We start from the raw sequence: 16,186 nt of genomic DNA on the forward strand, positions 1-16,186 counted from the left end.
GTGTGCATGGGCCAGCTAGACGGACGCAATGCAACGTTGTGAGTGGCCATCACGCCATGTGTAGGGCGAAGTTTAGGAGGTGACTTCCGTGCTTTATAACACTAAAAAAAAAAAAATCACTAATTTTCATTTACATACACACTTGTTGCACTTTAGTGTAATACTGACATAACCTACAAGAGCAAAATAATAAATACTACACATACGACTAAACGTGCTGCGTGAGCATTATGGAATATGAAGTGACAACGTTTTCTTAATAATTTCTCCATTTTCTCACTAAATATATTACTTATTTCTGTCACATACTGCTATATGGCGGGAGGTAGGGGTGGCCATCATTCACTCACGATGTAGTGTGGTCACTTACAAAGTACTGATGCAACGTAAGTACGTAATTAACCAGGTGTTCCACATGACGGAAAGATATGTAGCACTTTATGTAACCGATGTTTGTCAGTTATGTACATATTTTTTTACCACTTATTAACATAACATTCTGACAGTGGAAGTGCTAATCTTCGGTCGTATAAAACTATGACAGTCTAGAATACATGCATCACACTCACGTTCGCTAGTATGTAGCACACTGCAGCGTCACTCACTTTTTTTTTTTTATAATTCAAGGAATAGGTCTCCATACTCACTGCTGCACGAATTATTTATTTTATTACAAACAAAACCAGGATATTTATGCATATTTATAATCTTTTCTGACACTTGGAAGCATTTGGCGGTGTGATAGACACGGAAGCACTCCCTCCCCTTCAAGGGCAGAAACTGTACCTCGCGCACATATTGTACATAGTACAGTCATCACTCTTCCTAGCCATTTCATTATAATTTTACATTTCCTCTCTCTCTCTCTGCATATATATATATATATATATATATATATATATATATATATATATATATATATATATATATATATATATATATATATATATATATATTTCACCCCGCCGCTATTCATTGCAGCAGGGGTGTATGTGATCGTCGGCGTTTATTTATTTATTTATTTATTTATTTATTTATTTACTTATGAGTCTGTGCATCGATTATGTCTTGAACCAGGGAACGGATCATCTTCAAACTCTGTACAGGTGGTGGGAATGTGGAACTGAGGAAGTGATTCGTTATGGTGAAAATGCACCAGGAATAATGGTGGGAGTGGGGGGCTCCAAATTTGGGGCCCAGTGATACAGGGAACAAGATTTTCAAAGCGCCATGGGAGGCAAACAGCGAAAGATAGACACATGGTTACTCCTAATCACTAATAGGATGTGTCAGTTGGAGAGAAGACAATTTGATGACTGCCCAGAGGGTGATACGTTTGTGGCCGTTCCTTCCGGGAATAATGGGTTTGGCTGTAGTTGATATATATAGATAGTTTCCTCCAACCTCTCACACTTTCTTTATCATATCCCTAAATAACCTCACTCTCACAGGACACAAGGCTAACCCGAAGGGAGAGGTGGTGAGCTCCAAAGCAGCCAGTTTCACAGGATTCAACGCCAGACACAAAACCCTGAAGCTAGAACCAGATAATGTAAGTAGACTCCCAGGTCACTCACTCTAGGGGTGCTTAAGTCTCACCGGTCTCATAGTTGTATCTGGCAATGTATTATTTACTGATAACATGAGTCGCTGTTGTCCCATTCTTTTCCTAAATTTACTTTTATGAATAACTGGAACTTCAGCTTGGTTGCGTGTTACGAGGAAGTAAACAGAGCATTGAGAGAGGGAAGAATGACGTGGATAGGAGAACTACAAGCAGACAATTCGTTGAAAGAATAGGAGAATATACTGTGAGCAAAAACTGTTCAAGAAGTTGACCAAAGGAAAAAAATGAAATCAGTGACAATAATTAAAAAAAATTGAAGTTTTCTTTGATGAAGGATAGATGAATAAAGGAAAAAAATGAAAAATTATATGAAAAAAAATTAAGATTTCGTCGACGACAGATACCGGTAGCTGTTCAGAAAACAAAAAGTGTAATGGTGGAGTAGTGACTGTACAAGAGGGATAAAAATGTGATGAATGAAAATGATACACGAACAAACGAATGTGAAATAAGAGGGACGTGGAGAGACTACCTTGAAAACTTTATAAGTGTGAAGAGAATAGAAGAGCTGCATATATACTGACCTGCGTGACGCCCATACATAGCACAACGCTAGCTGTGAAGAGTGCCGTGAAAAGATTTAAGAATGAGGAATGGGGCAAGTGTGGGTGAGGTTTATTAAGGAATATTTAGAGGCAATAGTGCTATGAAGCGTGTGTTTGCAGTATGCCAAAAAGTCTGAATGAACTGAGTTTTACATTCACACCCAAGTTCGCTTATTAGCCTTCTGTTCAATTGAAACTACTTGACACATGGGACATGTCCGTAACTTTCCTCTCTAAAGTATAATTCCGAAGAAACAGACATACCAAGCCTTTCTCAGCCATGTAATATACCAAGCAGAAGGATGTGAGTAGCAGAGTTGAAATATTAGGCGAACATTTCTCACTGGCCGTACAAGTAGAGAGGAAGAAGGCTGGTTGAAAACCAGTGTGACCATAGTGCATGCAGATAATACCATGGAATAAGTCTGCTGGAAGCTGGGGTATGGTTTGTGGAAGAACTGTGTTCAAACGGGTAAGAATACACATTTTCGATTGGCTAATGAATGATGACTAGGAAAATAAGCCAAAAAAATGGATTACAGAAATGGAGGGATAAAATATGTATAGAATCCATTTAGTCAGGTTTGCATCCCTTTTTAGTCAGACAGTCAACGGAATGGTTTGTATCCCACAAGAATTTAAAAGCACGCTTTTCTGTGAATCGTTAGGCCAGTGAAACATTGCCAGTTGTGTCGAAGTCTTGTATCAAAAGCGAATGGTTGTGTGACTCATTTATAGTTCTATTTTTGTGATTTCCTGTTACGATTTTTTAATCCCTTCAGTTCCATATATTAGTGCGAAATAGGGTTCGGATGGTGATGATGTAACATCATCTGGACTTTGTTGCAGTGCATGTCTTCCAGCTTTACTGGTACTAGATTAGATAGTGACATCTGATTTCGAGAGTCACTGGTAACCTTCAGTTCCCCAGTCTGATTTCTAAAGGAACCTATATCACTTTGGACAAGATAATATCAAACCTGATTCTTTACTTTTACATGTTTGTAAAACGCTCCTCTAACACCATTAAATATTCTTGTCGGTTTTGTAATTCCACTTTCATTCCACGTGAATTCGTGGAGTCACACTCGGAGGTAGTTTTCATTTTGGAGAGCTGATGTAACAAAGGTTTCCTCAAATTTTGAAGCTGACTTTCATTGTTAATAGCTGTTGAGTTCTTATGCAACCTTTTAGAATGCTAGATATCGGCTTTCCTGCTGTCCACACTCTTTGAAAGGGCAGCTAAGGTAGACTCCCACCCTTTGACTCTGTCTTTTGTTTGCTGCATAAAGTTTACCCACATCAGTTACTATTTTTCTGACGAATCAAGCTAATTACAGTATTATATTTCAGTTTCCTCCACCTAGCACTGCCTCCTTGCCTGACCATCGACCTGCCTACCCAACCTGTCGACATACCCTGCCAACCATAGTGGTACGGACACACACACACACACACACACACACACACACACACACGATAAATCAGTATCTGCTTCCCATTCAAGCCTCATACATACTGTATTACGGCTCTCTGTCTCTGACCAAACCACTAGGACATACTGCTTAAAGATGGCACGACCTTTGTAGACTTTTTGTACTAGTTTTATTGAATAATAAAGCAATCAGTAAGAGTGAATTCTTGTTTTATTACATGATAACCATTCTTCACTAGAAAATATAAAAGGGTGTGCAGAGTTAAGATTAATTAGTCATAAAATCAAGAAAAGATTGCTATACTGTAAATGTGTGTGGTTACCATAACTGAAAATACCGTATGTGTTGAAATTGTTTCCTTTGTTACTGAAGTAAGTCCAAACATATGGTAAAATAGCAAGTTAGTACTTTGGCTGTCAAGGATTAATGTATTCAGCATAAATACTGGCAGTTTATTCAAGAGAGAATCCTGGTAAACGAAGGAAGAAAAACTTATGACAGTGTGTGCTTTCACCGTGTTATGATAACTTGCCAAAGGCATTGGCATTTTTTCAGTGTTGTGATCATGCTCTACTGATATCTTTTTTTCCCCCCACTGTGATGATAGGGGTTGCGTTCACCCCCTTTGGTGATTTATTGGTGTCATTATTTTTCCCAGTGTGGGGATAATTGAGGTATCTTTTTTCCTCCGCCAAAGAGGTTATGTTTTCACCCATGTCCGTTTGTTTGTTTGTTGGTTGGTTGGTTTATGAGCAAGATTACACGAAAACTACAGGACGGATTTCCACGAAACTTGGTAGAAGAATGGGCCTTGGCCCAGAATAGACTTCATTAAATTTTGGTGCAGCTCCAGGAGTATTTGTTCACTTTCTTTAACATTGCGAGATGGGGCGTTTTTCAACATTTTCGTAAGTTTTTCAGTGAATATTGCATGGATCTTGAAAAAAATCAGGCATATTTAGGATGTTGGTATCTACGAATATGTACAGTTCGGCGAGGGTGTTACAACTTATAGGCTTATGAGTTTGATACTGGATTTGATTTGATTGAATTAAAAGGAACTGCATGTTGGGCCTTAGCGGAGGTACGTGCTCTACAAGTGCCATTCTAGTTTTATGTCTGTGGTCAGAAGACAGGTATTGGTAACTACATCATGTGGGGATAGAGGATCAAGTAAGGAAAACTGGAAAGCACTTTCGGTTTCCAACATCTAAATATGAAAACACTGAACGGAAACATTCAATAATTCAGTTTGTCAATTATTCCCCCATACATTAAAAAAAAAAAGCCATGTAATAGCTTGTGTTAGGAGATGATTACCAACACGATCCATGTGTTTAACATCAATTGACGAGCATTTACCTGCTTCAGTGACAGACTGTGAAATGATTACAAGACAATCTGTCTGATAACAATTTCATCCAGAATCAGTAGGTGGTGAAGTAAATCACAATAACAGTGTGTCGTCCAGACCTTTATCGACAGACAGTGGGATGAGGCACACACAGCTTACCGTATATGACAGAGCCTTTGACTTTCTCTACATTACTATTTATTTCAAATTTTTGTTAGTAATAGTAATAGTTGTTGCTGTGATCACAGGTTCATTTGAAAGTGAACCCAGCCGACTGCAGGCAGAAGATGCCCTCGCCCTTCGTCGACCCACCATCCCCTTTTCATGGAATAGAAAGTTAGTTAAGAGACGTTTAAATGATCAGGCATTGGAGAAGCCCAGCTGTGCCAGTGTCAATGTGCAAAGGCACTCCTCTCCAGCACCAAAAATGTTTGCAGCTAAAGTGTGTATCACAAGTGAGGTTCTTACAATGATACTAGCACACAAACCCCTCTCTGGCTATACCTCTTGGGCGTCAAAACCACCTCCCCCCAACACCTATTTACCTCCAGGGACTTATTTCTGCACTAACAAATTTCCCCCATGCACCTAATTTATCCCATGAAACTGTTTTTCCCATTAGCCAGTTATCTATATTGACCGATTTTTCTCTATGGACTTAATCTTCTCAGACCTATTATTACCATGGACCTATTTTAGCACTGGACCTACTGTTACCTTCATTATTTTCCCAATGTACGTACTTCCTATCATTGACCTCTCCCCATCGACTTATTTTCCCTCCACTGACCTATTATTTCTCTTGGACCTGTCTTTCCCCTTGGACCTATTTTCCCCATGGATTTGCTGTCACTCAGGCCAAATTCTCTCACTGCTAAACACAAAATCCACCCAGGGACCTGGTTTTCTCCTGGACCATTTTAGCCCATGGGACCCATTTTCTGAGTGCATTTCCCCAGGGACATATCGTTCAAGAACCTATATTTCCATTTGGACCTATTCCTACCATGGATCTAATCCCCATGAACTTATTTTCCCACTAAACACTCACCCATCTGCCCACCCTTTCCATCCACCCACCTAACCACACCACTCACCCACCTAACCTCAGCCACCCACCTCACCCACCTGCCTAAAATTCCAACCCATCCACCCTGCCCACCCATCCACCCACTCACCCCACCCCACCCGTCTTGTTCACCTTCCCACCAATCTACCTACCCAGCCACCAACCTCCACCAGTAATTTTACAGGGAAATAGACAGACATACAGACAAAGGCACAGCCGCTTTTACAGTATAATGCTGTGGACATATTTCTGGAAGGTCGTTGAGGAGGTTTAAGACACGCTGTCACCTATAAAAGCATCTCCCTGTGTGTGTGTGTGTGTGTGTGTGTGTGTGTGTGTAGTTGCAAGTCATCTACTTGTGATCTACACATGATGGCCTGGTGGACAGATTGGTGGGCAGATGGGTGGACAGGATTGGTGGGTAGAGTGGGTGGGCAGGGTGGGTGGAGTGGATGATATGGATGATACGGGCAGGCAGTTTGTAATGGGTAGGCAGTGTGGTGTGGTTGGGTGGGTTGGCCACGTGAGTTAGGTGAATTGTCCTTGTCGGTGGGTGAGTGAGTGGGTGGATGTGCGGCATCCTGGAGGACAAGCCAGGGAACAGACTTAGTACACTGGTGAGTGAGATGGTATATGGGCTGGCTGCATGGTGGGTGGTCGGGTGGATGGTGGAAAAATTGGTGCACTGGAGAGTTGGTTGTTGTTGTGCTACTCCAGTCTGTCTGATCGTTCAGACACATCAATCGCAGGCAAGCGACCGCCCCAGCCAGGCCGTCCCATGCAGTGAACTGATGTTCCCACGTAGCTGACAGTTCCTCGCCACAGAGAAGCGCGGCGATTAGTGTAGAGGTGGACGCCCCATTTGCGTCTCCACTCAGATAGCAGGGGCACCATAACTAGCTCCACATCAACCTGTTGTTTGGCTGTATGGTTACCACCTAATGTTGTAAATCAGTGGTTCCCAACCTTTTTGGTCCTGTGGCCCCCCGAGAAAATTATGAGAAGCTCCATGGCCCCTATATAACTCAGATCTTATATTTATATATTTTTAATATTTGATATTGTGCAGAAAACGGTAATTACCCCAATATACTTAAGGCTAAACTAGCACAGTAAAGTATATTTCATACTTGATTACTGTCAGGTTTTACCCAGACCAAATACCTTATAATATCTTATATTACCAATAAGGCCCATGGCCCCCCAGTCAATGTCCCATGGCCCCCTTGGGGGCCATGGCTCCCAGGTTGGGAACCGCTGTTGTAAATGGTTTCCTGAGTTACAGGGAACCATTTGACTATTTGGCTTGTCACTCAGAGTAGAGCCATCTGTAGTGGAAAGAAGAGTAGTAAATAGTGACTGGAAGGACAGGAGAAATAGAGAGATGGACAGACACAGATAAAAAAATAACAGACAAAAAAGAAGAAGTAGGGAGCACTACATCAAGTGAGTGGATGATGGGTGCCCATTGGTGCTATGCCCTGAGGAATTGAACTAGGGAGTAAACAGGACCCTAGCTGGAATAGGTTCATGTGGAAAAATATATCCATGGGGATACTTCTTGGAGGAAATGGACCCATCTGGAATCACAGGTCCATGGAGGAAATAGATTCATGTGAAAAAATTGCTCCATCTTGGGATCTGATGTGCCTCCTGGGGGGAACGTAGGCCCCTGAGGAAAAGCGGGTTCATGGAGGGAAAATAAATCCTTGGGAAAAATACGGCACTTGATGGTGAAAAGTAAGTCGATGAGGAAAATAAGTACAGTCGTCAGCACAAATTCGCTGCAAGCCTGCTCGTGTGATGTGGTAGCTTTGTCTGGCAACGGTGTTAGGGAACTAGTTGCCACACAGGCTTTTTTACGCTCTAAAGAAATGTTTGTAAGAATTGGGGAATGGAATATTCTGTATATCTGATTAGCATAAAAATGTGCGAAAGACGACAGAAAAATGTTGTGGAATAATGAAATTTCCGCTCTCTCCCCCGTACCCCTCCCTATGACCCTCCTCAGCCTACCTCTCACCACACGACCTCCCCTGCTCCCCTTTTCCACTCCCCTCTCTCCTTCCCCTGTCTACCTTAATAATTTTTACTCAGCGATAATCTACGTAATTATCCGCATTCATTTCTATTTCTTGTCTATTCTGCAATCTTTTTGTTTCTCTACATTCGTTAGCCTCTTGCCATGCCAGTCTTTTTCTCTTACTCCTTACTCCAAACATGATGCAGTAGTTCGAAACATTATTGGTTCTGATACTGCTTCATGGATTAGTGAACAGTTTGGGGAGAATGGAAACATTTTCCTACGGAAGAGAGAGGGCGAGAAGTAGGAGGAATGGGCACAAATGTTTAATTACGCCTGCTAAAATAATAGCCACCGACTGCCACTCTCAAACAAACACCAGTAAGGAATACATCATAAGAACGAGACCTCAATGTTCCTATATCTCCTGGCTGTTGGTAGCGAAAAAGGGTGGAGAAAAGAAAGATGACTGGAATAAAAGAAGTGGCAAGGAGACAGGGAGTATAAGAATGGGACGCGAACAGGAAGGAATATTGATAATTAGCCTTGGATATTGTTGGTAGTACTGCGAGCAACTGGGAATAGGGCGGACTAGGTTTAGGAAACAGTCAAGAGAGAATTGCGATGCACCAATGGAGTTAGTGCCATGGGTAAAAAAATGAAGGTAGAGAGGGTGGGGAAAGGAGATAGTGGAGAGGCATGAGAGTGAGTGGGGGGTACGAGGGAGAGGGAAAGGTGGGGGGACATCAGGAGGAGTAAGGGGGAGAGAGGGAAAGGGAGCTTAGACACGGTTATAATGAGGAATACCAGAGTATTACGCTCATACGTTATTCCATAACATTCTTCTGTCAACTCTTGCACTTTTTATGCTAATCAAATACGGTATACAGAATAAGCAGTCTCTAGTACCATTTCTTAAAAATGCAGCTTTAACGTATATAAAAGTCTATGTGGCAACAAGACCCCTTACATCGTTGCCAGACATAAGGACTCACACCTCACGAGTAGACTTGCAGCGAATTTATGCTGACGACTGTACATCGAAAAAGATAGTTCCATGAGGAAATTAAGTTCATGCGGGAAAACAAGCCCACAGAGAGAGAGAGAGAGAGAGAGAGAGAGAGAGAGAGAGAGAGAGAGAGAAAATCCATGGGCTAAAATATGTCCATTGCAGAAATTTGGTCCATAAGGGAAAATCGATCTATGTGGAATATAGGTCTTTGAAGGAAAATGGGTCCATGCAGCAAAGATATGTCCAGAGGGTACTGGGCCAATGGAATGAAGACAGGTCCATTGGGGGAAAATATGTGAGTGACAAGATGACCCCTAGGTGTTGAGCTGGAGACTGGCTTATGGGCTGGTTTCCCTCTGTTCCGAACAAAAGATGACGTGTCTTGTGACTGATTAATCATTAGAGTATGAAAGGAATGATACAAAGCTGGTGACATCCAGTTTGACATTAAACATTTATTTAGCCTGGAAGAAAGAGTATTTATCCCCGCCATACACACGCTAACTGTAGGTAGTTCTCAGAGTCATATCATCATCATCATCAGTCTGTTGAGTGTCCACTGCGGGACCGGCCTTTCCCGACCGAAGTTGGGACAATACAGCCATTGTATCTCTACCAAGTGGCTTAGGCTGCCTGGTAGAGATTGTATGTAGGGTAAGAAGTGCTTGTAAGTGTAATTGTAGTGTTGGAGTGGCTTTGGATGTGTGTGTAATCTGTGAACCAAGTGTAATCGGCCCGCGCAAGCCGACTGGGTGCAAGTATACTTTATAGTATGCGACACTGGTTCAACCACAGCACCGCTTACGTCGGCCAAAGCAGTACGTGGCCGGAAGAACGCTCCCGAAGTTTATTACCCTGGCTGGGCGCAAACCCTCGTTCTTCCATGTACGAAAACGCACACTTAACCACTCTACCGCAGTAGCTCCAGAATCATACACTAATATATATATATATATATATATATATATATATATATATATATATATATACAGTATATATATACACACATCCATGAATATGTACATAGACAATTAAACACACACACACACACACACACACACACACACACACACATATATATATATATATATATATATATATATATATATATATATATAATTTTTATTCTATTATTATTATTTTTTTTTATTTACTTATCATTTTTATACCTTACAGTATTTATTAAGAGAAAAAAAAGATGCCTTATCTAAAGACCCCAAAACTAATAACCTAACAGACAAATCGCTAACCTATACTAAATCCTAAAGAGATAAATAGCTAAACTTACAGTAATAGAAAAAGTACCTCGACCAAGAGAACACCATCGACTGTAGATACGTAGTGTCTTTCTACATTACATACCTGCACTTGTCACCTGCTGACTGTCAGTCGAGGCAGAAAATAATATAGGGGACATCAGTATATGAAAGAGAAACTAAGGCGTCAGGAACTATTCCATATACGTCAGCTGTCGACCCTAATTAAGATAACTTATACGATGATGGAATGCATTTACATATGTACAGAAACTGTAGTACCTCACCCAACAGAACACCATCGACTGAAGATGCTCAATACTTTTCTATATTGGCCACTTGCATTCATCAACTGATGACTGTCAAGCGAAGAACGTGGTTTATAGGGAACATCAATATCAGAAACAGAGCAGTGAGAAGTAGGAGCTGTTTCCAGTAAGTCAACTTCAACCCTAATTAATAATACAATATGTACATATATACATAATTTGATAAAAACCATGAACATATAGTAAAAAAGTCACATCACTCTGATCAGTCCAGTCTCCCTCAAGAAAGCCATCAATTTACCAATCATAACATTATCCCCATCAACCAGGATGGTGGAAAGGGTGAAGGGGACCTCTACTGCGCCGCAGTAATTTATAAGTGAAGCATGTTCACGAATAAATCGCCGACAGCGCAGGATTATGACCGATAGATAACACAGCATCACAAGTGTCACAGTGCGGTGGAAATCGTCTTTCAATATATTGCACCATATGGGTGAGAAATGTGCAGTTCATTCTCAGTCTGGCCAGAATTTTTTCTTCCAGGCAACTGGAGCGGTTGGCAGTGTGCCAGTCGCCGAGTTGTGGCTTCCACACTGGGATGTTTGGTCTTGTCCACTGACCTTGCCACAGAATATTTTATTTCTTTACGAGGGAGAGACTCGACCGGAAATCACGAGGATCGTCCCAAGCCTCTTTGAGTTCCACAGCTGACTTTGCAAGTAAGCCAGCCTGCACACTGCCGTAAATACGACAATGACCAGGCACCCAGATCAGCGTGAAGGACTTGTCGCGTGAATGCAACTTATTAATAATGCGGTCCTGGATCTCATTAGAATTCGTAGTCCGAGAAGAGATTGCCTAAAGAGCTGATTTGGAATCCGAAAATATGACAAATGAGTCATGCCTAGAGTTTGAGCATAGTCTATGTCTTTGTCAATCGCAAAAAGTTCGGATGTAAACACAGATGTATGAGCCAGCAGCCGATACCTTGAGGGCACAATCAGCCGGCCACACTCTAGCACCCACACATTCACTCGACTTGGAGCCATCAGTGTACAGTTGGTGGGACACCACGTAACGAACGATGACGTTACGAAACAAGTGGACCTTCACCTCCGGCGCCTTGGTCTTTGGTGCTGGGAACCATGATACATCAACAGTAAAGCCAGGTGGCTTCCAAATCACTATATTTATAGGCACCATCTTGTCACAGTAACTGAGATCTACACCAAGCTCTGAGTCAGTAAGTGGAGGCAAACAGCGAGTGGCCGACGCACCCCCCCAACAGAAGATGGTGGTATTGACACAGGGGGGGTACAGGCCACATTGCCGTTATTACTTTTCCTAAGTGTTCGTAGGCCGTATGATAAGGCCAGGCGGTCACGGCGAATACGGAGGGGAGGCACATTCGCCTCCACTTCCATTCAAGCTACCCATGTACACTGGACGGCTCCAAGACATTCGCAAACATTTATTCTGGAACACATCCAACCTCCTCAGTGTGGCATCGGATGCCGGGCCATATACCTGTGCACCATAGTCTAGCTTAGATTGAATAAGGGACTTATACACCATTAATAAAGATTTTCTGTCGGCACCCAAGTAGTACCCAGAAGGTACTTGAGGACATATAATGGTCTGTCACAACGAGCAAGCAAATTATTAACGTGAAGTTTAAAATTCAATCTGCGATCAAAGTGGAGACCCAAAAACTTTAAAAAATTTTGAGTAGGTACTCCCTGATTATTCAAAAACAAACGCAAATCGGGGACGTTACAATTAGTGAAAACTACAGTGGCACACTTAGAAATGGAAAACTTAAATCCCCACTGCAAGGCCCATAGGCCCATAGGTGGACGGAGTCAAGGGCTGTATGAATCCACCCAGCCGAAAATTGTGCTTTACAGGAAGAGTGCCATATTACACAATCGTCAGCAGAGAGTGAGTATTTAAGATTCCTCGGGATGGGAACTGATGACACAATGTGATTGATCATAATACTAAACAAAGTGGGACTAAGAACACTTCCCTGAAGCACACCGTTTTCCTGTATAAATATATCCGATGCTACGTTAGGGGGCAATTGGACTGAGAAAGTTCTGTCCCTTAAGAAGTTGGAAATAAAAATAGGCAAATTTCCTTTTAATTAAACTATAAGCATATAGCTTCATTAGCATACCGTGTCGTCATGTCATGTCATAGGCTTTATGGATGTTCAAGAACACCCTATCATGAATTCTTTATTGGCAAACGCCTCTGCAATACAATGCCTCAAATTCATTAAATGGTCTAGTGAACTTCTTTATTTACGGAAGCCACATTGTTGATCATTTTACAAATTCTTTGACTCTAAAACAAAAAGAAGCCTATTGTTAACCATCCGTTCCATGACTTTACATAGACAAGAAGTCAACACAGAAAAACGAAATGAAGTGGGATTCATAAGACGACCAGCCTCTTTGTGTATCAGTATGACGTGCGCAAAGTGCCATGAGTTTGGGAACGTTTGGGACACCCAAAGCTCATTGTACAATCCTAATATCTTAATCCTGTTGTCCTGATAACGATGCTGGATCATACCGTATGCGATGGTGTCTGGTCCAGGGCTGGTGTCTTTTACAGGATTTAAGGGCAAGGAGCAGTTCATCTAGCTTAAACTCTTAGTTGTATGGGGAGTCTACATCTTCTGTGGCAAAGTCTAACATCTGTAGCTCAGCCGTGCGTTTATGATGTTGAAAACGCTGATCATAATTGGTTGACCTACTTATGAGAAAAACTCCTGGTGAGGATGTTGGCAACGTCCACGGGATCATCATAGCTGGTGCTGTTCACCTGCATGGTGGTCACAGGGATGTTGGGGCATTTATTATTTAATATACTAATGGTGGACCAGACTTTACTGAGTGGAGTAGATAGATTCACCGTGGACACAGCAGCCTCAGCCGCATGTAATATGGAAGTGGTTAAATTTTCTACCTTAACATCTATGATCTCCCCAGATATATTTAAATTGGCGACCCTTGAGAAGGATCCCTAACCTGCTTTCTTATACAGTACCGTAGTTAAATTTTGGAGGTGGAGGGTCTGAAACTATGTTGCGTGTATAAGAAAGACAGATGGGTAAATGTTGACTTCCCAAGGAGTCATCATTAGGGTCCCATGAGAAATCTTGATGTAAACCTGGGGAGGCCAGAGATAAGTCAATGGCCGAAAAGTTACCAGTACGATCATCTACACGAGTCGCTCTACCATCGTTCAGAAGACACAGGTTGGACTGTTGTATTAGGTCGGCTACTTGCTCCCCATGACCATTGATCCTCAAGCTGCCCCTTTGATTGCGATGGGTGTTAAAGTCGCCCAATTCTAGCTGATTCCGCAGATGTTCAAATACCAATTCAAAGCATCACTATCAGTGCGGACATGGTGGACAGGATAGAGAGCAAATAGACAGATACTTGTTATTAAATTTTACTCTTCATGCGACAGCTTCCACAGTAGAATTTAGAATCACTTCCAATCGTGGGTGCAATTTGTGTGTGTATATGGCGACTCCGAGACCTTCACATCTTCAATACGAGTGGTAGCGTTTGAACTGGGGAGGAGCAGGGTAATCCACCAAGTGCGTCTCCTGTAAACAAATAATGTCTGGCCTGTGAATAGAAAGCAATGTTGCTGTATTATATAGTTTATTCCCAGGAGGCCTACAATTCCACTGTAACACAGTGAATGTGGCAGTTTAAGATTTACGGGGGTGGCCAGTGTTCTTAGTTTTTTTTATGATGCCTGCCAACAGGCAGGGCTCTGTCCCGGTGCTTGTTAACGGAAACTTCCATTTTGTCATCAATTATTAGGTTCCCAGAGCCCCCCAAGGAAGAGCTTACCCTTTTCTCCATTGCTGGACCAGGAGCAGGAAGTACATGAGGACGTGCCAGCTTGCTGAGGTTGGTCAAATTAATCTTACCAGACTTGTCGGACTTTGGTTTTAACCGCACTGCCTGTGAAGAAGCAGCGGCAACCTGAGAGGGATGTCCGTAAGACAGTTGGAGCCACAGGAGGGTGAGACTGAGAGGAAGCATGAGAAGCAAAAGTAATGTCGGTCTGTGTCTCCACGGTGCACATCACGGGACGGGACGCAACCGCCGATGCATAGGAAACATTAGGCTTGGGAGTTGCATGCATCTCGCAACTCCTTCACCTTCTTCCTAGCATTGTAATAGGAAATGCCCTAAGTCGTCTTCACTGTGCAGACCTCTTTCTCCTCCTTCCACTTGTGACGAACCCTCGAGGAAGTGGAGAGCGCTCTTGCAGAGAAAGCAACACTCAGTCTCGGATGTACAGTGGTCAGCAAAGTGACCTACATCTGCGCACTTGCCACACACCAAGTTTGAAGCCTGATAAGTCTTTTCGTGCTGCCCATAAATCTGACATTTTGCACAATGAAGGGGGTTTGGAATGTAGAGTCTTACGTTGATAATTTCGTATCCAATTCTAATAGCCTACTGGAAGGTAGAGAAACTTTGCTGAAAGTCAGGATAATAGTGGCGGTCTTCGTCCTCCTGCCCTCCGAGAATCTAGTGATGAATCGAGCGTCTGTGACATCTTGCTGAGCCAGTTCCTGTACAATGTCATCCTTCTTCATAACAACGAGATCCCTGCAGGTGATAACACCTCCTCAGGATTTCATGGAATGTGGGATCTTGGTCACAACATCGTAGCAATGGAACTTGTTCAGTGTAAGCAAATCCTTCACCTGGCGCTAATTTAAAGTCTTTACCAGAAGGTCTCCACTTGCAAGTTTTTTTACTTGTTCTACCTCACCTACACATCCATCGATCACCTTCGTGATCATGAAGGGATTGAGGCTGGACAGGGGAGAAGACCCAATCGCATGAATTAATACAAACTATGCGTTATTTACATCGATGTCTAGAGGGGCGCATGTCTGGGGCCGTTCTGTCTGGGGGCAGTCCGTCCGTGAAACAGTCGGGGCTCGGTCAGGACCGCCTCCCCATTCCCCTGAAGGAGGGGGGGGGGGTGAGGCAGTAGGGACGTCCATCATAATAACCACTGTGGGAAGGAGAAGAAACAAACGAGGGACAAACAACCCAGGGCTAAACATCTATAAGGCTTAGATTGTCCTTTCAAACCACTCCAGGGATGCCGGACCGTGTAGATTCACGCCCCAGAGCAATCAAGTGTTGGGGACCCTCCGTGGGCGAGTAAGCAAAGATAATCTTAGTAAATAGACAGAGACACCTACAACATCTCTAGCAAGAGTAGGGAGGAATACTATAGTCGCGGCGCACGATTATCGTGCCCTGGCAACCTACAATTCAATAGTGCGTGTGATTTCATGTATAATATGAGACGCATGTGATTCGTGTATTATATGTTCGTGTATAATAATATTCGTGTATAATATATTAGTGCATAATAATATGATTCGTTTATAATAATTATAATACGAAATCGAACGCACTTTTCAGTGGTAGGTTGCCAGGGTACGGTAATGGGCCGCGACTATAATACTAGCTAACCTAACTTTAATGGAGCTAAAGCCGGCGGGGTAGCCCTGCAGCTAGAGGAGAGCTC

At 42.6% G+C, this 16,186-nt stretch overlaps 1 protein-coding gene across 1 annotated transcript in view; it reads left to right on the forward strand.

Moving 5' to 3' along the window:
- LOC145411634 (uncharacterized) overlaps window positions 1-15,817 on the forward strand; it is a 99,788-nt gene extending 83,971 nt beyond the window's left edge. The window contains exons 13-16 of the mRNA XM_080281672.1: window positions 1,452-1,568; window positions 5,211-5,404; window positions 15,105-15,327; window positions 15,750-15,817. Coding sequence (XP_080137798.1) covers window positions 1,452-1,568; window positions 5,211-5,404; window positions 15,105-15,327; window positions 15,750-15,817 — 602 coding nt within the window. The remainder of the gene's footprint in view (window positions 1-1,451; window positions 1,569-5,210; window positions 5,405-15,104; window positions 15,328-15,749) is intronic.
- Window positions 15,818-16,186: the final 369 nt, after the last annotated feature.

This window comes from Coenobita brevimanus, chromosome 1 (assembly GCF_032717465.1).
Source record: "Coenobita brevimanus isolate Jiangsu-jjx chromosome 1, ASM3271746v2, whole genome shotgun sequence".
NCBI lineage: Eukaryota > Metazoa > Arthropoda > Malacostraca > Decapoda > Coenobitidae > Coenobita > Coenobita brevimanus.